This window comes from Leptopilina heterotoma, unplaced genomic scaffold (assembly GCF_015476425.1).
Source record: "Leptopilina heterotoma isolate Lh14 unplaced genomic scaffold, ASM1547642v1 Lhet_214, whole genome shotgun sequence".
In the NCBI taxonomy this organism is placed as follows: domain Eukaryota; kingdom Metazoa; phylum Arthropoda; class Insecta; order Hymenoptera; family Figitidae; genus Leptopilina; species Leptopilina heterotoma.
In genome coordinates, this window is record NW_025110932.1 from 599,249 (window position 1) to 625,627 (window position 26,379).

At 33.8% G+C, this 26,379-nt stretch overlaps 1 protein-coding gene across 1 annotated transcript in view; it reads right to left on the reverse strand.

Annotated features, from left to right (window-relative positions):
- Window positions 1–26,379, reverse strand: part of LOC122501758 (zinc finger protein 423 homolog) — a 60,162-nt gene that overhangs the window by 17,693 nt on the left and 16,090 nt on the right. The window contains exon 4 of the mRNA XM_043611477.1: window positions 22,368–22,439. Coding sequence (XP_043467412.1) covers window positions 22,368–22,439 — 72 coding nt within the window. The remainder of the gene's footprint in view (window positions 1–22,367; window positions 22,440–26,379) is intronic.

The following is a 26,379-nucleotide window of genomic DNA, read 5'->3' on the forward strand; positions in this document are numbered from 1 at the left end:
CTAATGAAATTTTAACCGCTGTCATTTCTTTGGAGAAAAGATGAAATTGCCTGATAAAAATGTCTGGTCGGATGTTTATCACGAATCAGGCATAACTTTCGTTGTGTATTATAGTCTTTAGCAATTAAATAAATATAGATTTTGAAAATAAACTCCAAGAAGCTTGAGTTTTGACAAACTATATATAATTTTTTCAGCAAGTTTTTTCAGAATATATTCCATCTGGCAAATTTACAAGTGATTTAAAATTAAACAAGTTGGTTTCTTTTTGCCTATATCCCGTGATGCGTATGATTTGAGATTACGGTACTTTGTCGATGGACAGGTTAATTTATTTTTTGCGTGTTTCTCGGTAAAGCGCGGCACCCTCCTTTTGGCGCGGTGTGGAAAAATATATCGGCCCTTTTACTGCTGTTTAGGTTTTTTGTTGATAAACCAAAGAAGACTTCAGAATTGCGGTAGCCGTGTTTGGAACAACCGCGGAGGTCAGACAGGTGAACCTTAATTCGTTTGAGAGGGCCCAATATCAAAGTGGCCGACTCACTGATCATCCCAAGTATCGATAAACTCCCCCGTTAAAATCAATCCCATTTGTTTCGGCTCCAATTATATACTATAATCCATATAGTTGTTAGTTTGTTGCCCAGACATTTCGAAATGCTCCGCTTAACACCTCCAAAATTACTTTTGATTCTGGCCTGATTACCTACCGAAAATCATGTGCATTTAAAGGCACGAGAAATTGATCATCCCATTTCTTATTTTTTTTTTGCAACCGCAACTAAATCATTTCAAAAAAATAATATTTCTAAAATTGCTTCTGTTGGATAAAAAAGCTCCTACTTAAAATTTTGTTCTAGAAGAAAATCAAATATATATACAATTTATAGTTACGTTAAATAAAGCTTTCAGCTTATGTAATTTGTGTATTAAAAATGTATGCTTAATTACTTTTTCTATTATTTTAAACTGTTCTTTATTTAATAATATATTGTATATAATAAAAATGTACGTTTCTTTAAAATAAGAATCTCAGGACTTACTTTTTTTATCCATTTTTTTCGAACATTGAAAGTTAATTACTTCTATAAAAAAACAATTTCGTCTATTATTCAACGATTGAGAAATTCACTTTGTAACATTTGGTCTTGATTTAAAGAAATTTTAAGGGGTGGGACACTTCGGCACGTGCCCATCCGTCACGCTTGGTTTCAAAGATCGGATTTTTAACCGCACCTGTCTTTATAATCATTCAGTATACCTTTTTTCAATTTTAAATCTTTTTGATTCCTCACAGAGAAAAGCGAGTGTTGTTTTTGATGCGGGTAAATTTTGGTAGGGTAATTTTAGTGAGGATAAATTTTCTATAATAGAAAATTTACCTTATTTTCAGTGTTAAAATAACACTTCCGAGCTAAAGTTTGATGCAGACACTTTTAACACCGAATTCAGTGTTAAAATAACACTCACTTTTTTCTGTGCTTTCCTGCTGGAGAGGAAAATTCATTTTTTGAAAATAAATATGAAAATGAATAAATCATTAAAACGTATTACACGTTTCATTTTTAAATAAGTTTATCTTTCAATTATATATTTTATAAAAATACACTATTAAAAGAAACAAAAATAAGTCAATTTTTCTTTTGTAATGTAGTTTAACGTTTAAAAACATTTTCATCTTTAAGTTGCACCTGTCGATCTTATTATTTCAAGAATTGAAGCAAAACCTACATAGATGAGTGGATTGATCTCAAATAGAAACAGGTGATGCTTCTAGAAATATATACTTACCTAATTGAAAATAAAGTTAAATTACATTAAATAAGGAAAAAAATAATAATTTGAGTCATAATTGATTGAGGCTACTAAATACAGTAATTAAAAGAACATTAGCTTGGGTGCAGTTAGGATGAACTTGAAAGAACGCAATATATATACGTTATAAGTTAATGGTACTTTTACAGGGATATATTGTGTCCAGGAAATAAAACGAGTCATTTTCTGATGACCTCACGTCTCTAAATAATTATTGAGGTATTTAGACTTTTTGATCTATTCTCGATTTTTAATTTTAACGAATCGACATTAAAAAATTACATGAATATTAAATTACTTTAAAAATGTTGAATCAAAGTTCTATTTTAATTTTTTATTCTATTTTTAATTTTTGGAAAAGTAAAATTAAAGTAATTCATTTTTTCATAGTAAATGTATAGAGAAATGTGGAGTGAGTTAAATGATGGAATTTTAATAAAATTGAATCTAGAAAGTTGTAATTTAAAATTGTTATTGAGTCATGTAATCGGGGTATAAATGAAACACATTAGGTTGTTTGTGATAGGTGCCTCGACGAAGAAGAAAAAGAATGCAGTGGGTGCATGACATATGGGTTGAATACCTAAATCTCAGATTACGATCTTCCTTGGGAATCGTAGTTAGATTAAGAGTCGAGTCCCCTTGACTCGAAGCGAAAGATTGAGATATCACATATGTTTCGACCCACTGGTTAAAAGAACATGAAATTTATAACTTTTTTCTAATTTCTGTAATTGATCTGCAATTTATAATTTATAATTTCCAATTTCGCAAATTGTTTTTAATATTTATGAACAGCAATATATAATTCAATTTTCTAATTGTAGAAATTTCTACGAAATGAATTTCAACTTTTTGCAGAAAAACAAACCTGCAGAAATCCGAAAATCATTTTTATTTGTAAAGAGAATAAGAAATATAAATCTATGCATTGGTTTTCGCCTCGTAGATTAAACGTGATTGCTGGAGTAACACAAAGCCAAGAACAATCTTTTTTGTCTAGCTGCAGAAGCTCCTACAGCATTTTTTATTTATATGTATATTGTCCCACTTGTCAATAAAAGCTTTAAAAATTTTAAACACAGAGTAATAACAAATTTACTATGAGCAATTACGATTAGTTACTAATATTTGATTCACTGAAATGTAAAACTTTTTATTGCATGTGAAAGAGAAAATTGAAGAAAACTTTGTTCGTCAAATTAGACTTATATGCTCCAATTTGAATAAAACGGAAGAGCGTGACTGAAGTGATACTACATTCCGGGATATGAGAAGTGTATCATGGATCAATAATAGTGATTATAGTTGGTCGATGATGAACCGTGAGGTTTGCAGGTGCCATAACGGACTACCGTGTTCCTTGAACGTAAACGAAGATTTAATTCTCATCCCGAGAAGCAAACGAATGAAATAGGCCTGAACGATCATACTCTCATCACGTTTTCCCTGGGAGCAAAGCGAATTGTAGGATGAGTCTATATCGAGACGAGGCGAGGTGACAAAACAAAAGATGCAAACAAAGCGGCTATATATAAGGACGACGCAAATGGACTGTGGGAAACTATCTATTCATTCGTCGCTTTAAAAGAATTTTGTTTTTAGTCGCTTTCTTTTAGTTGAGTTAATTTTTTCACTGTGACGAACAAATTGTAATTATAATTTAAAAAGAAAGACTCGAACTGCAGTGAAAAACAAACAGATTCGGTATGGCTGTAATTATTCGCAATTCTGGAAATGACGATATCGCAAATATGAAAGACAGGGGACACATTGGTTTATCGCAATCCCCTTCGTCATCAATCGGATCTTGAGTTGAATTTAAGCAAAGAGGGTCGTCAGGTCGACACCGGAGGGTATGAGATAGAAGGTGCGGGATGTGCCTGGAGCAACGCATATCATCTTAAAGTTTAATTGAGTCTTGGTCTCAGGAGGTTCAGCTGGGAGCCAATATCTTACTCGGATCCGCCCTGTTGGTGCCATGCCGTCCCTTGGGAATCGTTGGGACCTCTCCTGGACTATCTTTCTATTTTCCTCACCTCTCGACTTCTCGTCATTTCCTCTCTCTCTCTCTCTCTCTCTCTCCTTTATATACATAGACGCCGTACATCAGCCATCACATTTTCTTTGCCATTGGAAACTAGTCTCATCTCTCAGGAGCATTCACTATTTTCAACTGACTGAGATTTCTACTCGAGTGTTCTGTAGTAATTTCTCCAGATCGAAAAACTACGAAAATTATTGCAAACTCGAATGTGTCAAGCATTTCTCAAAATAAAAGATATTCAATAAAGCTCTTTATTTTATTCACTTTCGTAAAGGAGAAAAGACAGGTATTTTTGAAAAAAAAGTTAGAATGCAATGACGATTGTTGGGCACGTTTTTGGTTCCATACTTTGTTTTATGCCCTCCAACAATATCGAGTTACGTACACCACCTATATGCAATGATATATAAAAGGAGACAGGGACCCCATGGGTCGACCAGGATATCCATTCTATATTAAATACGTGTCTAAAGGGTTTTTCTCTTTATTCGAATGCTATATATTTTTTAAGAAAGAGACTCCAAAATCAATAGCATTTAAGAAATCTCTTAGTTTGACGAAATTGACAATATCATTAATTAGAGATCTTTATTTCATAAAATTCTTCTTGCATTTGTATAAAAAATTTGAGTTCTCAAAAATTTATACATTTATGAAAATAGGAGTTAAAGTTTCTATAATACTTTTTCAAATTCCAAGTAAAAATAAAAATACTTGAAAATGTTTGTACATGTATACAATTTAAAGCGAATAAGATAACAAAAGACGAAGAGTGGAAAATAAGTGATCCGGATACGTTACTAGGGGAAGAGTTTGCGGGCGCTCGGCGCACCAACGGCGTTGGGGCACGAAGAAAGGGCGAGTTCTGATTTTTGTCTTGAAGCACCAGCAGGGTCCATTGTACACCGAAAAAGACATTCGATATGTCCCTCGAAACAACCCACGCTGACGAGAAATGGAGCGTTACGATAAGGACGATTGGCAGCACTGAGGCCACATTATGGTCCTCTATCCCTACACCCTTCACGTAGAAACTTTAGAACATCCGCCGGAATCATCGATCTCTCGCGACTACTTATTTTTAATTATCGAAATTACATTAATAGCTTCCACCAAATGTAATCGAATTCCAAAGAAATTTAGAGAGATTTAACATTCTTCTATAGGGGAACTCGAAGAGAAAAACTTTTCACAATTCATAAAGCAATAAGTTTCAAAATTTCAGGGTTGTCACGTAACTTGAAAACCTGGAAATGTCAGGGAATTTTATAAACCTTGAAAAAGCCTGGAAAAGTCAGGGAATTTTGATCGAAATCCTTATTGTGTTTATTCTTGAAATCTGATTTAACTTAAATATTTCAGAATTAATTCAATTTTAAAAGAGTTGCGTTTACAATTTTCGTAAGACGATGTTTCAGTGAAAAACACTAAAACAAATTGAATTTTCAAGCAATTACAAATTATTGCAGAAATTCAATTATTATCAAAATTTTTTTAAAAAATCCCAGTCAACATTTCAATTATCTTTATAGTATAGCAAAATTCTCCGCTGAAATTCCATTATTTTCAGGAATTTTTATTAAATTCATTATAAAATTCAATTATTTTCATAAAGAACAATATTCATAACAAGAATTCAATTATTTACAAAATTAAGAAAATTCTTCGCAGAAATTCGATTATTTTCAAAAAAATCTAAAAAAAGTTGCCGTCCACATTTCAACTATCTTTATAAATGAATAGCAAAATTCAATTATATTTTCATGAATATAGTATATGACAATAACTCAATTATTTTCAAAAATTGTAATAAAATCCACGTATTACTTCACACTTTAAGGGGGATGGGGGGGTCAAACAATTTGTGACACCCTGCAGAAAAAATGGTGCTAATGTATGTAATAGAGTGTGACATGGGGGAGGGGGGGTCAAAAATGGCCAAAAAAAGTGTGACGTAATGTGTGCGAATGGCCCCAAAGCTTAATTTCTATGAAAAAATTACAATGATTAAATATTTAATTAAAAATAACGTTCTTTAGAGTCAGAGAAAAAGCGAAAGTTTTGTCTGGAAATCAGAGAATCATTTAATTTGGTAAAATATAAATGTATTTTAAGAACCTGGAAAAATTTCGTTTTTTAACCTGGAAAACCTGAAAAAGTCGGGGAATTTGAAAAGAACAAAAGCGTGACAACCCTGAATTGTAAATTAAAAATATCAGTCATAAATTCTTTTGTAAAAAGCAATTTTGAGAGCTTTTATATATTTAGAAATATTTAGATATTTCTTGGAACATATAAGAAAAATAGGTTAGATAACAGTGAGGCAGTTTTATTCTCGATACGGTTGAAGATTACACTCCGGTCGAAAATAACGTAACGGGGAATGCGGGACGCGTATACATTGCACAGACGGAATTAACGCTGAAGCAAATACAGCTACAGTGCTGTACAACGAGGATGAGGGTGGTTCCGGTCTCCGGGGATAAACTGTAATTCATCGCAAGAGGCTCTTCGACCTCGAACCCTTCGTATCTCTCTCCTCCTCTCATCAAGCCTTTTCTCGAAATTCCCTTTTGCTGGAAGCGTCCAAGAGTAGATAAGATTCATTCTGAGGTCTTAGTCTTTTGACCTTGGACCTTATTGCAACTTACAAATTACACAACGCCTGAATTCGGTATTTTCTAAAGAAAAGTGTATCAAGCTTTTAGCACTACCATATTATTTCTTCAAAACGTAAATCATTAAATAAAAACAAATCTTTAAACACGTATGTTGTATTTGTATTCAAAAATATAATTTCCTTAACAGAATCTAACATTGAGGATACTAATCAGGATTGAACCTAAGTGAACAAAAATTGAAAAATATAGGACGGCTACCAAGGTCTATTAGGAGTACATCAACACAATGTCAGTAATATTTCGTGGCACGTACAGCGAAAAAGAGTCGTGTTCGCGTATAGTGTGTTATTTGAACATTTTAGTCCCTTTACACGAATTTATATAGAGAAGGTGGACCCACAAAGTCCTACGGGGGCGGTTTATTGTAGGGACACCCTTTGTATTCAATTCAATAACCCTTGACAAGATGATTGGGATATCTGGTTTCGCTTTTGCAGGTGAATTCTTCCGAAGGGTTAAATGTCGAAAAAACATCTTGGATCATTCTGAGCGCGGGAGTTGAAATTCAATGATCAATTTTTTGTTCCCATCGGTTTATATTCCCTTATATTCATGTCGAAAATACAAAAACTGTTTTTTATTAAAAAATATATATGTCTGTTAACGAAATAATTGTCGATAAATAAATGTGATAATGCGAGCAATTGGTTAGGATGGTTTTGTTTTTAAATAAGGCGATTTATTATCATCGCGTGAAGAAGAAATAAATGCAAACGTACAACTTAGCATTAAGAAAGAAAATATAAAGTCGCAAAGATAAACATATACCGAGGGAATTTGTGAAGTCTTTCGAGTTTGCAATGTTCGCGGAAAAGGTGCTTACGGTGAGAAAACACAAGCCACGAGTACATACATATATTCGAAAAACTATAATCTCGAGGGAAGTACTTGTCCCCTGATAAATCCTCTGATAGAACACAAACAAATTTACATTTTAGTAAAATACTTTCTTTTTGAAACTTACATTTTTATTATGTACGTACAAAATTTGCTCGAAAAGTAAAATGCATTTTTTGCAGCATGTAACTGTAAGCGGGTATTTATTAAATTATTTCTTCGTTGCCAAGGCTATTTTATATTAATAGACTCTTAGCACGCATATTATTATAGGCTCTAGTTCACATTTTATTTAATTTTTAAAGGTGTTCACAGATAGAGATGAAAGGGATGGTTTAGTGGTTCGTCTTTCATTTGTTCCTAATTTAATTCTAAATATTTTCTACAAATAAAAATTTAATAATTAAATATTAATGGAGTCGTGTAGCAATTTTCATGAAGAATTGAGAAATGCTATATGTACATAGAATTAATGTTTGGTTCAGAGACATTTGTGGAAGTAATTTTCGACTCATTGTTTGATTAATCGATTCGGTATATAATGGAATGTAGTTTAGTGTATTACTGCAACATGTGCTCCAATGTTGGTCGTTGATGTGACGTCAGTTGCTTTTGAATTGTTAGGTTATTCATACAGTTTTGGATGCGTTGCTACCCATCAGTGAAGGGGTAATGCATTGAATTAGACACAAATGCACCCTGGACACCAATTATTGGACCAGTTTCCTATGCTCTTGCTCCATCTGTCCCCCGAGGACCACCAACTCCCGGATATCCTGGATACGGGAATGTTACCCAGATCCCCGGACCACAGCATCAACCTTGCAAGGTAAAAACCTCTTCTTTTTTCCCTCTCCTAATCCTTCTCAATTACCTGAATTATTTTGTTTTAACTGGAATTTTTATTCTTTTACTTTCTATTGTAAAAGGTACGTGTTTTACTCCAGATTTTAAACTTGAACTGAAATGTTCTTATAATATAGTTTATCTTATTTCACAATATGAGAAATAACGAAGAAATTATGCCAAAAATGCTGTAAGTAAAATAAATAGGTATGTTGGATAACTAAATTATAGTCAATTACAAAAACGTTCGTAACTTTTCTACACGAGTTTTTATGTTTTTAATGGTTTTCTTCAATTTATAAGACAAACCAAAACAAATTGCCAATAAAATTAAAATTTGTACTTTTCATGTATAATTAAGTCACTTATTTTTGACCTGATTTTAATCTACTACTATATACTATTCAAGGATTTTTGGCAACTCTCCGTAAAATTGTATTAAATATTCTGAAGGAGGAGATCAAGATATAAAATTTATATGCAAAATAAAAAAAGATCTATTTGGAATTTGTGCCCTAAATTTTAAAATTTTATTCTGAAATTAATAATAGATATTTTTTTACTAATATAGATTCTGATTTTGTTTTGATGGAATTAAAATGATGAAAAAAGGTAATGTATATACGCAGTCGTTCTAAATTGTAAGCAATTAGAATTTTGGAAAGATTAAACACATCCTGAATTATAATAAAAAATGAGCCTTTCTTTTATTCTCGAGTTAATGCAATATAACCAAAAGGCCATATGGTAGTGTCGGTGTGTTTAAAGGTTTGTAATAGAGTATCGTAAAGTAGAATCAGTAGCGGAATTCAAGGACCACACTCTCTCCCGCAATAGAAGCGATATGAGTCCCACGAGAATGGTCGCGGTTGGAAATTTCGCACGCGCGAAACTCTGCCTTTAATTTAAATCGGTTCCCATAGATCTTTCCTTGCCATTATCGTTGGTATGCGTGTTTTCGAGTATATATACAATTCTATACATCACTTTTAGTGTACTTAGGTACGGCACATATGTGTCTGTGTGAGTGTTTGTATTTTTTTGCTTCATATACCAATGTTGGAAAGGGCCACACTCAGAGAAGCGCTGCAGGAGCAGTTAACAGCTGAGTTTTTCCAACATGGACCCCATGGGTGAACGCCATGGCACCCTGAGGTCTCGTTTCGGCCTATGCTTTATATGTAACCGACCACCCCTATTGCCTTTGCCTTCGTCTACAATTTCTACAATACTATCAAAGCATAGCCGCGAGAGAAACTTTATAACAAATCACCATGGATGTTTCTCATATTTTTTTTATTCCATATTTTATTCATGCCTTTATCGTATTTTTCAAAGTTCCGAAAAATACGCACTTTCCTCCTTATCACAAAACGTAGATAAGTTCCAATAATTGACCAAGTATGGCAAACAATAAATTCCAGAAACAATTACGAATCCCATACGCGAAAATAGTGAAAGAATTTACAAGAAAATGTTATCACTTACACCCAAGCGTAAGATTAAATTAAAAACATCATCAGCTTGTAAATTTATAAAAAGTGCGATCGGGAAATATAAAGAAGAAAAAAGAAGAATGGAAAAAAGGAACTATTTTGTGGATGGCAAAAAGCCAGGGGACTAACAATCGGAAAACCTTCGCTTGTTGGAGAGAGGCGTCGAGGGGAAGAAGGCGGTTAAAAGAGACGCGAAAGTGCTGTTTGAGGATTCCTATTTCCCATGATCCCCCGACTGCCATACGAGCCACAATACTCTGTCTTTCTCTCTGCACTGCGGTAATCATAATTACACCTACGGGTGTCTTCTTATCACAGAACCGATCCCACGGCGTTTCACCACCTTTGAGAAGGCCTTCGATATCGCAGACTGACCTCCACCGTCATTAAAAGTTTTTCACCTTCATATATAGTGAAAAGGCAGAAAGAGAAAAATAATATTCTATTCTGAAAGTAAGAATCCATTTTTTCATTATAGCACATGTTTGTTGTTTCAGTCATATTTTGAGTCACAATGTCACATTTTGATCAGTAAGCATTATTATCAATACAAATCGTTGCGTTATTTTGCAATAACGTTTATATTATGAAAAATTGAATAAAACTTTAGGAATAGTTCTTTTGACAGGGTTGCCACAGATCAGGAAAAGTAGAATTGGTCAGGGTAATCAAGGAAAAGTAAAGAATTTTTATTCAAATTACTGGAAGAAATCAAATGTTTAGAATTTATAAGAAAATTCTAAATTTTTGTGTTTTTGTTTGCCTCATAAACTATGAAATTGACTCAAATACTAAAAAATTGATCAATTGTTTCTACTTCTGACAATAAATCATTTTAAATAAAACTTAATTCTATTGAAGAACTGCCATAAAGATATTACTTATGAATCAAATAATTTTTTCCTCCAGTGTATGACAAGTTTATTCTTTATAACATTCTTTAAATATTTATTAGAAAAATAATTCTGAATTTTCTGTATTTTTATAATTTTATTCTGAAGGGTCTGCCGTAATATTTATAATAAATTCCTGTGGAAGATCGTAAAATTGTTTCTGTATTCATAGTCGGACTTTGTGGCAAATATTCGTTTGTAAAAGAATTCGATTTTCAAGGTGTTAATCATATTATGGAGGGTGCGTTGAAGGTTTCGATGTATATATCTATACTTGATATGCATAAAAGAGGCGTGTTTGGTGAATGTGTGAAACACGTGAATGGCTGTGATACACCGCAACACGTGGCGTGTGCTCTCCGTGCTCTCCCACGTGGTAGGCAACGGCCGCAGGCAAATCTGGTTACTTCGTTTTTTGCCTCTCTGCTTCTTTCTTTACTACTTTTTATGTTTATATAGAAGACACTACATGGGACCCCTCTTGTGCCTAAAGTGTCTTTCGTGTATTATATATGGGCCTTTGCAACTTGGTTCGTTTTTCATCTCCTCATTTCAAAATAGCCTTCACCCTTTAATTTTTACTTTAATTTTTATCCCCCCTTCTCTCTGCCTCACTATCTTTTTGTTTGATTCCAATCATCGTTTTTTGAATACACTTATCCATCATCTTCGCTCTCGATTACGATCCGGAACGTCGAGTTATTTCGATGAAAAACTTGTTTAAAGTGCGAGTTTTCAAGTATAAAATATCCATTCAATTTAACCGAGTGGAATTCTTTGAAGAATTGGAAATTATTAAATTACCCACCGGGTTCTATTTATAATTCATTTCGAGAATTCTTTCTTCCCCTTGAAACATCTTTTCGAGTAATTATTTAATGCATTCGCGTGGTTTACGAGCGAATAATTTCCCTGTTATGCTAATCTATAATATTTCATTGCCAACCCATTTTTTATTGTTTAGCTAATTATCTCGCTCTGACAGCTATAAAAACTGGAAAAAGGGCGAAGAATTATCATAAATTATTTTCACAGTTGCAACTGAACATAGAAATTTTCGATCATCTTCCTAATAGAGATGTAGTGTTTATAATAATTATTTTAAATAATGTATAATTGTAAAAGTGAAGCAAATATCACGAAAAAAGTGAATGTCATCGACACTTTCTAAAGCACGAATTCAATTAGCCGTTAAGAGTCTTCCTGTGGTTGACGCGTGGGTGATGCATAAGTGGTAATTGTACTTATAGATATTGTTATGTCGACTTGCCTGATGTTGCAAGGCAACTTACATCGAGATTCTGAGGTTTCAATTTTTTCGGTGGCAGATTGCCACGGTCGCATGTTATTGCACTCAAAACCGCAATTGCTTAGAGACCCTGTAATTAAATGGGATTACTTAAAAATAGTTAAAATATCTCTTTAGACACATTAGGACATTATTTTCCATATTTATAAAACAGTCTTTATTACTTTCAAGTCCATAATTCATAGCTTAAAAATTGCTTATTGTTTTGATTAGGAAAATAATAGATTAGACATTTTTGATTGAATTAATCCTTATGAAGCATAGTATAAGTTTGTAATTGAAGAAGTAGCAAATCTACAACTTATCCATCCAAAAATCAAAAAGTGAATATCACAGTCGCAAAAATAAACGGAAACGATGATTTCTTCTCAAAATTCATTATCTATTTTAATAGATTTAATTGACAGTTGTAGTTTTAATTGTAAAACAATTGAAAAACGAACGTAAAATTTTCTTAAGAAAGTAAAGTATTATTAATTCCTTTTCACTGAGTTGAGAAATTACATACTATGCGTAACATAATTCCAAATGCTGCAAACAATGCAAAAAGTTTATAGAATTACCATGAAACATTTAAATGACTTTTTTGTCTTTGGTAACGTTTCGCGGACTTTTGTTGAGAGTTTTTCATAAGTAGAATCAAAACGAGAGGCGGCTTCGCGAAAGGATTTTGCTTTTGGGAAGGTGTAGGTCGGCAGATTTTATCATACAGAACATTCTTACGTGAGCATAAGACTGTTTTTCAGATTCTCCCTCCTTAAAACTCGTGTATAGTTCAAGTTATACATATATACTTTTAGAAAACTTTCAACATTTTTAACATTCGCTTAGCTCATCAGGATAACATTTCGTCCTTCAACTCATCAATAAACGTAAACAAAGTTAAGAAAAAATTGTTAATTGGAACATCAGGGTTGCAACAAAAATTTAATTTTGTTTTCCCCTGACTTTTCTATGATTTCCAGACAAAATTTAGACTTCTTCCCTGAACCTGAAAAATATTCTGATTCACTCCAAAAATTATTAGATACTCGAAAAAAATTTTCTATTACATTTATTTACGAATTTCATTAATTAATTTTTTAAATTAATATTTAATCATTATTATTTTTCTACACGAATTAAGATTTTCAAATTCAAACCTTCGGAAATTCAATAACTTACGATAAATTTAATATAACAGAGGAATAAAAACATCATTTTATAATTTATATCATAAGAATATTGTAACTATAAATTCAAATTTTCAAAGATTTTAATTTGAACCATTTTCAAAATTCAATTATTTCTAAAAATTCACGTTATAATGCTTTTATTATTCAATTATAATTAAAATAATAATTTAAATTTTGACGAGGATTTTAAAAAATTTTTGAACATAATTTAATTTATGCAAAGAAGTGTATCACTGTTGAAAATAATTGAATTTCTGTAATCAGTTGTTCTTAAAATTTCTATTTGAATTCATTAAAAATTGATATTTATTAAAATTTAAAATTGAAACCTCCCAGGTGCGAATTTTGGTCGGCCGCCAGAGTTGGAAGGTCGGGCGCAGGTCGGCCCATCTATGGCTGCCAATAGGTCGGCAGCCAAAGTCGGGCCGACTTTGGTTACTGTTTCCACCCAAGTTTGGGCCGACTATGGGTGCCAAAGTTTAGAGAACCTAATTTTAGTTGGTCGGGCCGACTCTGGCCTCAGTCGGGCCGATGGTCGGTAAAACTATGGCAGCCAGAGTTTAGAGAACCTAATTTTAGTTGGTCGGGCCGACTCTGGCCTGAGTCGGGCCGATGGTCGGCTAAAGTATGGCAGCCAGAGTTTAAAAAGGTTAATTTCTGTTGGTCGGGCCGACTTTGGCCTGAGTCGGGCCGATGGTGGGTTAAACTATGGCAGCCAGAGTTTAAAAAACCTAATTTCAATTGGTCGGGCCGACTCTGGCCTGAGTCGGGCCGACGGTCGGTAAAACTATGGCAGACAGAGTGCAAAAAACCTAATTTCACTTGGTCGGGCCGACTCTGGCCTGAGTCGGGCCGACGGTCGGTAAAACTATGGCAGCCAGAGTTTAGAGAACCTAATTTTAGTTGGTCGGGCCGACTTTGGCCTGAGTCGGGCCGATGGTGGGTTAAACTATGGCAGCCAGAGTTTAAAAAACCTAATTTCAATTGGTCGGGCCGACTCTGGCCTGAGTCGGGCCGACGGTCGGTAAAACTATGGCAGCCAGAGTGCAAAAAACCTAATTTCACTTGGTCGGGCCGACTCTGGCCTGAGTCGGGCCGACGGTCGGTAAAACTATGGCAGCCAGAGTGCAAAAAACCTAATTTCACTTGGTCGGGCCGACTCTGGCCTGAGTCGGGCCGACGGTCGGTAAAACTATGGCAGCCAGAGTTTAGAGAACCTAATTTTAGTTGGTCGGGCCGACTTTGGCCTGAGTCGGGCCGACGGTCGGTAAAACTATGGCAGCCAGAGTTTAGAGAACCTAATTTTAGTTGGTCGGGCCGACTTTGGCCTGAGTCGGGCCGACGGTCGGTAAAACTATGGCAGCCAGAGTGCAAAAAACCTAATTTCACTTGGTCGGGCCGACTCTGGCCTGAGTCGGGCCGACGGTCGGTAAAACTATGGCAGCCAGAGTTTAGAGAACCTAATTTTAGTTGGTCGGGCCGACTCTGGCCTGAGTCGGGCCGATGGTGGGTTAAACTATGGCAGCCAGAGTTTAAAAAACCTAATTTCAATTGGTCGGGCCGACTCTGGCCTGAGTCGGGCCGACGGTCGGTAAAACTATGGCAGCCAGAGTGCAAAAAACCTAATTTCACTTGGTCGGGCCGACTTTGGCCAGAGTCGGGCCGATGGTCAGTTTGAAGTTGCAGCTTATAAAATCATTTTTGTTCTTAGGCTTTCATGTAAGCGTAGCGTAATGGTTAGCGTGTTAGACTTCGGTGCGTTAGGTTGCGAGTTCGATTCCTGCGAGCGTTAGAAATTTTAATTTGTATTTATGTGTAAGATTGCGTTTAGTGTTAAGATGTATACAATAAACAAATAAATAATGAATAATAATAATTAATAATAATAATAAATAATTAATAATTTTTTGCAATCGGTCGGCCGACTTTTGGCTGCCAAGGTCGGCACGACCAAGGTTGCCAAAGTGAATCCGACCTTCTTTCTCATGGTCGGCAAAGCTTTGGCACCCCTGGTCGGCCCGACTTTGGCAACCATAGTCGGCACGACCATGTCAGCCACTGGACGGCGGGTGTTACAATTCGCTAGTTCGGCCGACCTTTGGCTGCCAAGGTCGGCACGACCATGGTTGCCAAAGTCAAGCCGACATTCTTTCACATGGTTGGCAAAACTTTGGCACCCCTGGTCGGTCCGACTTTGGCAGCCATAGTCGGACCGACCATGTCAGCCACTGGACGGCGGGTGTTACAATTCGCTAGTTCGGCCGACCTTTGGTTGCCAAGGTCGGCACGACTATCCACTTGGTCGGCGCGACCATGGCCCGACCAACTTTTCGCACCTGGGCTGTCAAGTTTATCTACTTATATGAAGATTGTAAACGCAACTCTTTTGAAATCCATTTAAATTTGAAATTTTCAAGTAAAATTATTCATTAAATAATTTCTAAGTAATAATTTTATAGTAGTTCTTGAAGAATTAAGTTATTTAAAAAGAAATTATTGTCAGAAATAGAAAAAATTGAAGGTTTTGTATTAGAATTCGTGGCATTTCCATAGTCTATGAGGTAAACAAAAAAGACTCCAAAATTTAGAATTTCCTAGTACTTTTGATAAAAATTCCTGCGACTTTTCCTTGAATCCCCTGACCTGTGGCAACCCTGAACATTAACAATTTTTTCTTTAATAATTGGAAAAGACATTATTAAATTAAAGAATGTACATTTAATAAAGAAGAAATGACTTTGACTTTTATTTAGGATACTATTGGATATAGAGGTCAGGAGAAATTGAGTAATTCTGAAAATGAAATATCATTAGAAGGGTACTTGGAGAGCCCAAAAGACTGCAAAGAGCTCAGGCATAATGCGACTTCCCATAAACGTAAATAGACGATCACGTGTGGCCTGCGAACTATAACAGACACCCAAGTGTGTCGGAAAACGTAATAATCCGGTTGGGTCAGTATAATGATGATTACCGAGCTTCGCTAGGATTAATTTAATGGGTCTCGTGTCCTGTGTGCTACCTGCTTACAGAGTACACTATTTGTAGCCACACATAGAGGCTGAATTAAGTACACACGAAATTGAGTAAATCGTGCTGCAAGGTTTAAACGGCTTATATGCGCCTGCTTTCACTCATCAAAAATAGTTTTACTATGCAGAATGTTTATAGTTTCAAAGCAGGAATATCATGTCGAACTTATAGTCAAATTAACAATTAAAACAATTGAATTTCTTCTAAGAATAAATTGTTAACAAAAAACATTTTTAATTTCTCAACATTTATTTTTATTCGCCTACATCACTGTTTTGGAGTGACGCGAAGAATGGAGGATACGACTTGGGATAGTTGCAAGCCATAAAGTATGATTCCTTGCGGAAAAGTTTGCGCATCGTAAGAATTTCTTCCAGAGCCTTTTGCTCGGGAAAGTTTCTCTTCATGTCCCTGGGGTGCTGTGAGCGCCCCAAGTACAACACATACACAAACCTTTTGCAACCTCCACTTTTATTTTCACGTGTATACGTGTATTTATAACAGACACAAACCTACTTATTCTTATACTTTTCAAGCAATTCTTCCGATTTTTGAACCTCTCATTTCTATTCGAAACTTGAATTTAATCGAGGAGAAATTATTTTTGTCAAATTGGGGAAAAAAATGTTTCAAAAGAAATGTTTCATATTGAAAAATATGATTATTGTACTTCTACAATAACAACAGTATTCCTACAGTAGATAGTATAGAAAATGTACTAAAAGGATTAAAAATAAAAAAAGTTTTCTACTTTTTTATGTAATATGAATTTTTTCACACCTGAGGGGTTAATTTTCAGTTTTCCTGAATAGTAAACGGCAAGTTTTTGTGGTGATGGAATGGGGGAGAGAATAAGTGATTCCAGTGGGCGCGTAAATGTGCGTAAGGCGTGAGGCCCTCGCGCATTCACGTGATAAAACTCCCTGGAGAAATAACCATGGTGCATGTAATGTACGCCAAGGTATTGTAAGGGGGTGAGAGTGAGGGGGATTCACCCTCATGTCTACTTCGCAGGTGTGAAACACCCCATGTCCGCATCTATTTATTATTTTATTAGCAGCGCATCTGGGGCCAAATAACAGGCACTGTATAAAAAAATAAACTCAAAGAAGAAACAATGTAATTCACCTCAAGATTTATTTTCAGTGTCTATTACATTATACACATAATTCGAAAAAATAACCACATGTAAAATAAAAATTTACTTTATCCTCTATTTCATAATTCTCTAATTTGTTAAATATTTAAAACTTAAAATTTAGTGAGCTATATTAAAACAAATTTCTGCAACAAAGCAACTTTTGTTAAAAATCAAACAATTGAAAAGCACTAGGAAAGCAGTACTGTAGATTGCTTAGTCTGAATAGTAACTCCATCCTTCGGAAGTACTCTGAACTTTTTACACTTGAAGCTTATGAGATAAATGAAGAATATTTTTAAATAATAATTTTACTGTAATAAAACAAATAGTGTTAAAAGATTGAATGCAATTATTAATATTTATTTATAATCATTTTGCGAAATTGAGAAAAGCATTTTAATTGATTAAATTCTGCTTAATAATATAACAAAAGCTTCGTTGCAATTTATTTGCATAACTTTAATGAAATACTCAAAACTGTTCTATTACATTTAATTACGAAATTTTTAATTGTCAAATTATTCCAAAACACCAATAAATTCTTTTTTAAATAAATATTTAATCATTATTATTATTCCATAGGAATTAAGATTTTCAAAAAATTTCGAATTCAAACCTTTATGAAATTCAACAACTTATAGGAATATTATTATAAAACATGAAGATATAGCGATCACTCCGAGTCGAAGACTCAATTACAAATTCAATTTTTGTAAAGAATTTTATTACCAAATTTTTAAATAATTGAATTCTTTTGGCGAATTTTAATTAAATTTTCAAGAATAATTATATTTTTCGAGGAATTCAATTAAAATTGTATTAAAGATAATTGAAATCCTGCGATGATTTTTATTATTCATGAAAATAATTGAATCTCGGTAAAAAAATTTATTATTTATGAAAATAATTGAATTTTGGAGAAGAATTTTAGTATTTTTAAAGAAAATTGAATTGTAACTTTTTCTAAATTCAATTTTTTTCAGTACTTTAATAAAAACCCCTGACTTTTTTCTGATTTCCCTGATCTATGACAACCCTGGAAATGTTAAAATATTTTTAAAATAAAAAACTTGAAACCGAAAGAAATAAAATTATTTACTGCATTTCGTAGGATTTAACAAATACGTACAAGTAATAAAAATAGAATATGCATATTTCACTGAAAATCAATTTTTTTAACTGAATTAAGGGAATTTGCGAGATAGTGACAGTTTATAAAATAATGAGCAAGTTAAACTCGTCCAGCGGCGTTTGGCGGACATTTAAAGTGCTCGTCCGTGTCGACGTCCGTCCACGTTAATTACTGCCGACTCAGACGAACGAACTGTGCTCTAGAATCTAAAATTCAGTTTATAAGAATAAATATAACCTGCAAACGAACAGCGGATCACCTAATGAATATTTTCCTCTGATAGTTGTAAAATTCAATAAAATTCTTTTACGAATTTTCTATTTATACCAATGTCGACAGACAAATTCGAAAACTATAAATGAAATTTTCTTTTAAATTCTGAATTAAAATTTGGAATTTTCTAAAATTACTTATTTGTTTATTGCTGAGAGAGTACTGCCTACCTCTTGCAAGCAGATAAACATCTAGAATGAATGAGATATTAAGAAAAAGGGTCTATATGAGAAATCAGTAATCTTTGAACTGAAAGAAAGAAGTTATCGACTATTCGCTGGAGATTTGTAATGTGAAGCGTTTAAAGTTGCAATGGGTCTCTTGGGTAAAAGGAAAGCCAAAAAGATCAAATAGCAGACTGACTCGAAACATTGACAAAAATGAAATTAATATGTATTGTATCTAAGCTCTCATATGAAAAAAGAACATTGCAAGAAATAATTAGTTTATTGCAATATCGAAGATTAGATTATATAGTAATTTAGTGGATGTGTTAATGACTGAATGTTTGGGACTTTTGCAAGTGTGCCTTTAAGGCTTTAACGCAATCTCGTGAGTGTGGTGTGGCAATGTAATTCATGGTGAAATCTAAGCCTGGAGGATTCAGGGTGCTCGGCTCGGGCAGATATCTGAGCCAAAGTAGTATTTCACTCTGGAGATCTTGAAGGGTTAATTAAGTGTTTGTTCACCCGACAAGCACAAACTGCAAACCTAAGTAAAAGCAAGCACTTTAGAATTTAGTTGTACCTCCATTTCTCTCTTTTAAGTCTTGATTCTGATTCCTCTGAATTTTACACCAACGTTGCTTTTTTCAATTTTATAAACTTTAATAAGGACTTTACTCTCCGAGTTGTTTAAAAAATAAATATAAACTTGAAATAAAGAAAAATAAAAAGGATGAGAATTGAATTTTTTTACCATTCGATGTGTTGGAAGGAAAAAATTTCTATCATCTCACATCGTTTGAAACAGTTTTGAAACACGTGATTTGGAACGTTATTCGAACGATGAGGTTAGAAAACGAGAAACTGGAAAATGTCCTGCAGATTTGAACTCTATATGGATCTCTGAATGAGATCTTTCCTCCCACGTGTGAGTGTGTGAGTGTGTGTGTGTGTACGTATCGAGTTAGAGTGGGACGTGGGGTGGGTGAAAGCCATAGGGGTGAACACTAAGCCCGTTGGTGGACATAGAGGACGGAAGCTGGCACTAAAGGGACACATTTATGCCTTCCCCGGAGTATGTTAGCTAGCTACCTATCCTCCAGCCTGGAAATTCCCCCCCCCCTCACACCCTCTTTCAACCCTTCACTTCCCCGGCCCTCCCTTCTTCATTTCAACCCCTCGTCTCTTCACCTAAGTTCAAATCCCAGAGAGCAACCCTTGCAATGCTTGTGGACAGTGGTCAACTTCAGACGCCCTCAAACCATGTAACTTCCTTATTATCCTGGACTTTGACATCCATTAGGCCGTAATCGTGAATGTATCTTCTACATATCCATATCCATGTAAAGTATAAGTGTCGAATTATTTTGAATCATTTTCAATTATTTCGACAGAGAGAAAGTTTTCTCAACTACATTCAGCTGAAATGATATAGTCCTATAGATATGTCATTATAGAAAATGCACTCCACTACAGTGAATGCATAACAAATATGATTGAAATTATAAAAGGTAAAGTTCCAATCTGGTTTTTTCTGAAAAATAAAATAATAGATCTGAGTGCATCTTTTACAGCACCAGGGTTGCCATAGGTCAGGGAAATGAAGTATTTTTTTGAAAAATTTTAATTTCAATTCTGTTGAAATTAGTTTCAATTTCAAAAATTTTAACGCAATTCTTTTGAAAGAATTCAACTATCTTAATAAATACATGTGTCGAAATTGCCATGGCCCCGGCCGGTTTTATTGTTTCACCCCGGTTTGGGGAAGCCTGGTCTGGACCCGGCAAGGGCCATGTCAAAATTTCTACACGGGTATCAAAATTCTTTCGAAAAATTCAATTATTTTAAAAAAATTATCTTAAGGTTTATAAACACTTAATTATTTTCTAAAATAATGAAAATTTCACAGGAATTCAATTATTAAAAACAGAATTCGATGAATTTTTTTGATAAAAAATCAATTGTTTGGGACTTTTATATAAAATTCTTCGTAATAATTAAATTATTTTCATAAAATAGTAAAACTCATTGCAGAATTTTAATTATTTTTAATACAATTTTAATCGAATATCTCGAAAAATGTAATTATTCCTGAAAATTTCATTAAAATTCGTCGAAAGAATTCAATTATTAAAAAATTTGTTAATAAAATTATGTATAAGAATACAATTTTAATTCAATTATTCAATAAAGTATCTATGTTCGTATTTAAAAAATTGAATTCTCGTAGAATCTTCTAATAAAAATTGATTTAAGAATTAATTTCAATTAAAGTTTAAGATAATAATTGAATTTTTGAGAAGTTACTGATAATTGCAATTTTTAGAAATATTTGAATTTTGTAAAGGCTTCAAATTAAAATCTTTGAAAATCTGAATTTTTCAAACTTTTAATTAAAAATGCTATGGAGCTATAGTTTTCTTCCAAAAGTTTAATTGAATTTTTTTTTAAATTACTTCAAGTTTTAATTTTCTAATCCTATATTTAATTGAAGAATTTTCAAATAATCGAACTTTCACGTAAAATTAAATTGAAAACAAATGGATTTGAAAAATACAAAAAGTAAGATACCGTCTGACTAAAACTTGTTTTTTCTACTTATTTTGGAAAAATACGAAAAATAGGAAATTATGTCTGACTAAAATTTATTTTTATTACTTAATTTAGAATCATTCGAAAAATAGGTTATGACACGTCTAACTAAATCTTGTTTTTACTGCTTAATTTAGAAAAATACAAAAAATAGGATATAACGTCTGACCAAAACATGCCTTTACTACTTATTTTGGAGTAATACTAAAAATAGAAAATGAAGTCTTACTAAAATTTGTTTTCACTACTTAATTTAGAAAAATATTAATAATATGATAAAACGTCTGACCAAAACATGTATTTACTACTTATTTTGAAATAATACGAAAAATAGGATATGAAGTCTGACTAAAATTTACTTTTACTACTTCATTTAGAAAAATACAAAAAATAGGATATAACGTGTCTGACCAAAACATGTCTTTACTACTTATTTTGGAAAAAATCGAAAAATAGGATATGACACGTCTGATTAAATCCTGTTTTTACTACTTAATTTAGAAAAATCTGAAAAATAGGATATGACTTTTTTAAAAATTATAAAAACTAATTGATTTAAAGAAGAATGTTAGTTAAAAATTCTAGAAAATACCAAATAATCTCTCATCATATCTATAATGTGTAAAAATGTAATTTTAATGGAAAAAGAAGCTATTAACATAATGTGGATAAATTTTTTTTAAAAATCTCTCCAACAGGGAATCGAATTCTGACCTCCGCATGATAAGCAGTATACTGACTGGTTCTCATGGGTATCTGGTTTTATAATTTTATTTCAAATTACATTTTTATTTTATTGCACAGCTGAAATTTTTATGTAGAAACAGTACACTCTTTTAATTTTATATGACTGAAAAAAAATTTGCTTTTTTACAGTAAAACTAGTAAGTGTTTACTTGCTAGTTTACTAACTAGTAAGTGTTTTGTACTCACCACTGTCTAGGCTATTTTGGTTCTCCAAATCTGGTCCTTGGATCGATGAGGGTCTTCCATTGTTTAAAAAATCTGAAACGAAGGAAAACTAATTAGTTTCATACAAATACCGCTCGAAACATATTTTTTCCAGTATAATAAGCTAATACATGTGAAAATTGAACTGAAACCTATGGTGTAAAAGAGTAATCGAAATTTGATACCAAGTTCTGAATCAATTGGACAGTATCCAAACGAAGCAGGGTTCATAATACATACATATAAGTAAACTGAGGTACACATACAGTGTGTACATCATATGCACAACGTTGGTCGGTATTTGGAAAGGACTGTTGGATAAGGGGTTGTGGGGGTTGGCGATGCAGTGTATAGCAATGAGGTAAAAGGGGTGGGAAAAGAGGATCCCAAAGGGGCCATACTCTGACTATATTGGCTCCCATAGCCAGTTTCTGTACATTGGGGACTACGTTGTTGCCCGAGTAACCCGCGTGCTACCGAACGTTTTCTGAATAGCTAGATGCTTGCCGGCTTGTTTATCTCACATAATTGAACGCAATGTAAGCCAACGGCATGTTATCCTATTTAAAAGCATCCAAAATATAAATTTTGTCAATACAAAAACTGAATGGGAAATCACATTGAAAACAAGAAACATTGAAAATGTAAACTGTAAACTAATCAAGAAAATAGGTAAATTTTATAAAGAAGTGATTATTATCATCATCGATATACTAAACTAGAATAAAAATAAAGAAAACAATTGAAAAAATGTAAATAATTATCTTAATAATCTTTAAGATTCAAGTTGTCCATAATATTGAAAAATCAGCTTGCCAACAGGATTATGGCCCCAGAAGACTTGTGAGGTGTAAGGGGGATGAAACAACTTTCAGTGGCGAACGAGTAAAAAGAAAGTTGAGTGTGGATGAGGGGAATGATTCTTTAAAAACTCCGTTTTCCCAGTGTTGAATTATGAATTTTCGAAGTTTGATGGTATTGCACGGGTCACTGTTGGGAGCCGGTTCGGTTTTGTATTAGCATGTAACTCCTGCAGGAGTTAAAGTTGCGATGGCTTGTGGGAGGTTGGTAGGTGGTAAAGGGAGGGTAATTACCTCCACGGGGAATTTCCTCTCTCAACGATGTAGCCGTAGAGTAAGCCCCAGCACGGGCACCGAGGCTTCCCATTGCTCCCAGTGGTCCCCCGGGGAATGGTGCCAGTGGTTCGCACGCGGTGGTTCTCATTTTCTCGAAATTCGAAATTAGATTTTACACACACCACTCACACATTGCGAACACATCGAATCGCTTCATTTGTTTTCTATAAAAACAATTCCTGTTTTAAAAGGAAACAGTGAAAATAGATGTGTAAAACTAAAATTTGAGTGTTTCTCTCTTTAAAAAATGAAAATAGATTTAGTGCGACTAAACGACGCGTGCAATGTACACAAATTAATTCGCTCTTGCCGATTTTCGCTATTTTGTTGGAGATGGAATAAAAGAGGCGAACGTGAAAGAGAGTCGAGGCCAAGAAATACGAAGCCATTTCTACGAGAAAAGAAATTAAAGTTGTCCCCAGGGTGGACAGCTCGCGAGGTCGAAGGTTCCAATACACCCTTGCCAACTCAGGAATGAGCTTGGTTAGCAGCTAGCCTATTGCTATTGTTTGTGTGACTCCCTCGAGAATAACCTGCCCTCAGCAGTGCTATGTGCTGGCGACCCGAGACATCTTCAAACTTTTCTTATCCCTTATTCTATTTTTCATGTGTCCTTCCCCAGTTCCTAGGTCAATTAAACTCCGACCTTAGGTGTTCTCATTTTTTAAATCAGTACTCTGTTGACTAAAATCAAGCACCATCACTGATTTCAAAATTTGTTATTCACTTTTTTTCTAAGACATCTAATTCAGATATTTTATTTTTTCTACAAGACAAATTTTTTTATAGAAAAAATAGGGTTCTATAAACGCAGTATAGGGGAAAATTGGGAAATTTGCTTCGGATGAAGATTATAGTTGCAGACAACTTTTCTGCACAGGTTCGTCAAGGGGTTGAGCCCCTTTTGGCTTTTGCGATGGCAAACGTTACATTTGTATAATAATTCTGACTCAACGGGCACGCTAATTCCTCAGTTAACTGGCCCTGTGGGAGCTTAAAGCCTTGCATTGCTATGGTAACGACACAGGTGTGCGCATCCCTTTATAGTTTACTCGTGTGGCAATTTCGCGAGATGACCCTTGATCATACTGGACACATATGTTTCATCATTCATGAACAAAAATTTCATCAACTAATATTAAATAATGTTTCACTGCTGTCTAAATTTTTACCCAAATATTTTTATTTTCTTTATTATAATCTTTGTATATATCTTTAAATTTCATCCCAAAATAACTTTTTAGTGTTTTTAATTTTAATTACATACAAACAAAATCAGGATAATTTCATTATAATTAAACCATATTTTTAGGATAATTGGACAATTGTTAATGTTTCAGGAATTTATTTTACTATACAAATGATTGAATTTGCAAAAATTTCAAGAAGTAATAAGGCAATTAAACTAAGAAATATTTTCTATGGATTTAGAAAACAGATCACTGTATCTAGCGAGGCCCTCACTTCAAAAAATTCTATGGAAGTACTCCCTGAAAATCCCATGGAAATTCTGAAAGTTATTTTCAGAAACACGAAGGTACTCAGAGCTGTTTTAGAATTTATTACCGATTTAGAAAAAATTTGTGTCTTGAAAAACGACGCTCGTCTTCACAATTTATTTTCCCAATTTTTACAGTCAAATATCAAATTTGGGCTTCTTTCATCAAGTTGAAGCTTTTTTTATTAAAGAAGAGCTTTTTTCGAAACACGAACGTGCTCAGAACAAAGAGTAGATGTTCCAAGGAATTTTTCGACGTAGGGGGTTAGAACTTAATTTAGCAGTATTTTTTGTTGCCAAATTAAAATAATTTTGAAAAATTTGAATTCATATTTATTAATAAAATGCGATAATTAAAGTGCAATGTAATAGGAAATTTGAATTAAAAAGTAAAGTCTCCCCTACAATGCACTGTCAGTATATTTTATGTGCCCTGAATTGTTCATATATGTGAATAAAGAAAAATAAACATTGTTTTATGCATATATGTGCATTTGTATTTGTGTGCATATACATTCCCTTGGAAGTTTGGTCAAAGATGTAAAAGGTCTTTCGGTGTGAGAGTGTAACGAGAAAGAGGAGCAAGAGAGAGAGAGAGAGAGAGAGGCGAAATGAGACACGGACGAGAGGAGGAAAAGAGAGTAAAAGGGGGACCTGGAGTCGATCCCAAGGGATGCGTAGCGCAGTGCTCGAGGCAGCTCGTCACCTGAGGCACCCTTATATCGTCGAGTACAGTCGCAAGGAGACGTATCCTAAAAGTCAGGGCCATTTTCTTTTCGTTCTTCCGTAGTGAACACCTGACTCTTATTTTCTCCCCTTTATATTTTATCAACATAATTCACCTGAAATTTAGTATTTACTCTTTATGTGCGTTAATCAAAAAATCTCCAGACATTGCGTTCCATTTTTATATTAATGGACCGAAGTAAATCAAAGACAAGCATTATTTAGTCTTATGGTGCTCCATTGTAGGGAAATGAAAAGAAATGCAATCAATCATTCACATACCGTCACGTGTCCGTGCATGAGAAATATTTTCGAATCGAAATTTATGGATGGTTTTGTTGTTTTTCAAACCAACACACGGGGCTTATCGATAGCAAAATTTTCCACTTTTTTACGTATGGAATGGAAATAAAAATGCATAGATAAAAATGAAGGAAGATCAGTTCCCTGATGAATAGTACTGTAAATACCGACACTGGTGTGTTTGTCAATTTTTTTGTCTTTTCAAAATATTTTAGAGAACAGTTTGTCTCTTAGACGAAGTTTTCAATTATTTTTGGAGTAGTCATTCAAAAACAAATCTGGCCCAAAATAGTTAGGGAAGAACAATAAAACGAAACTTAACTTTTCTGAT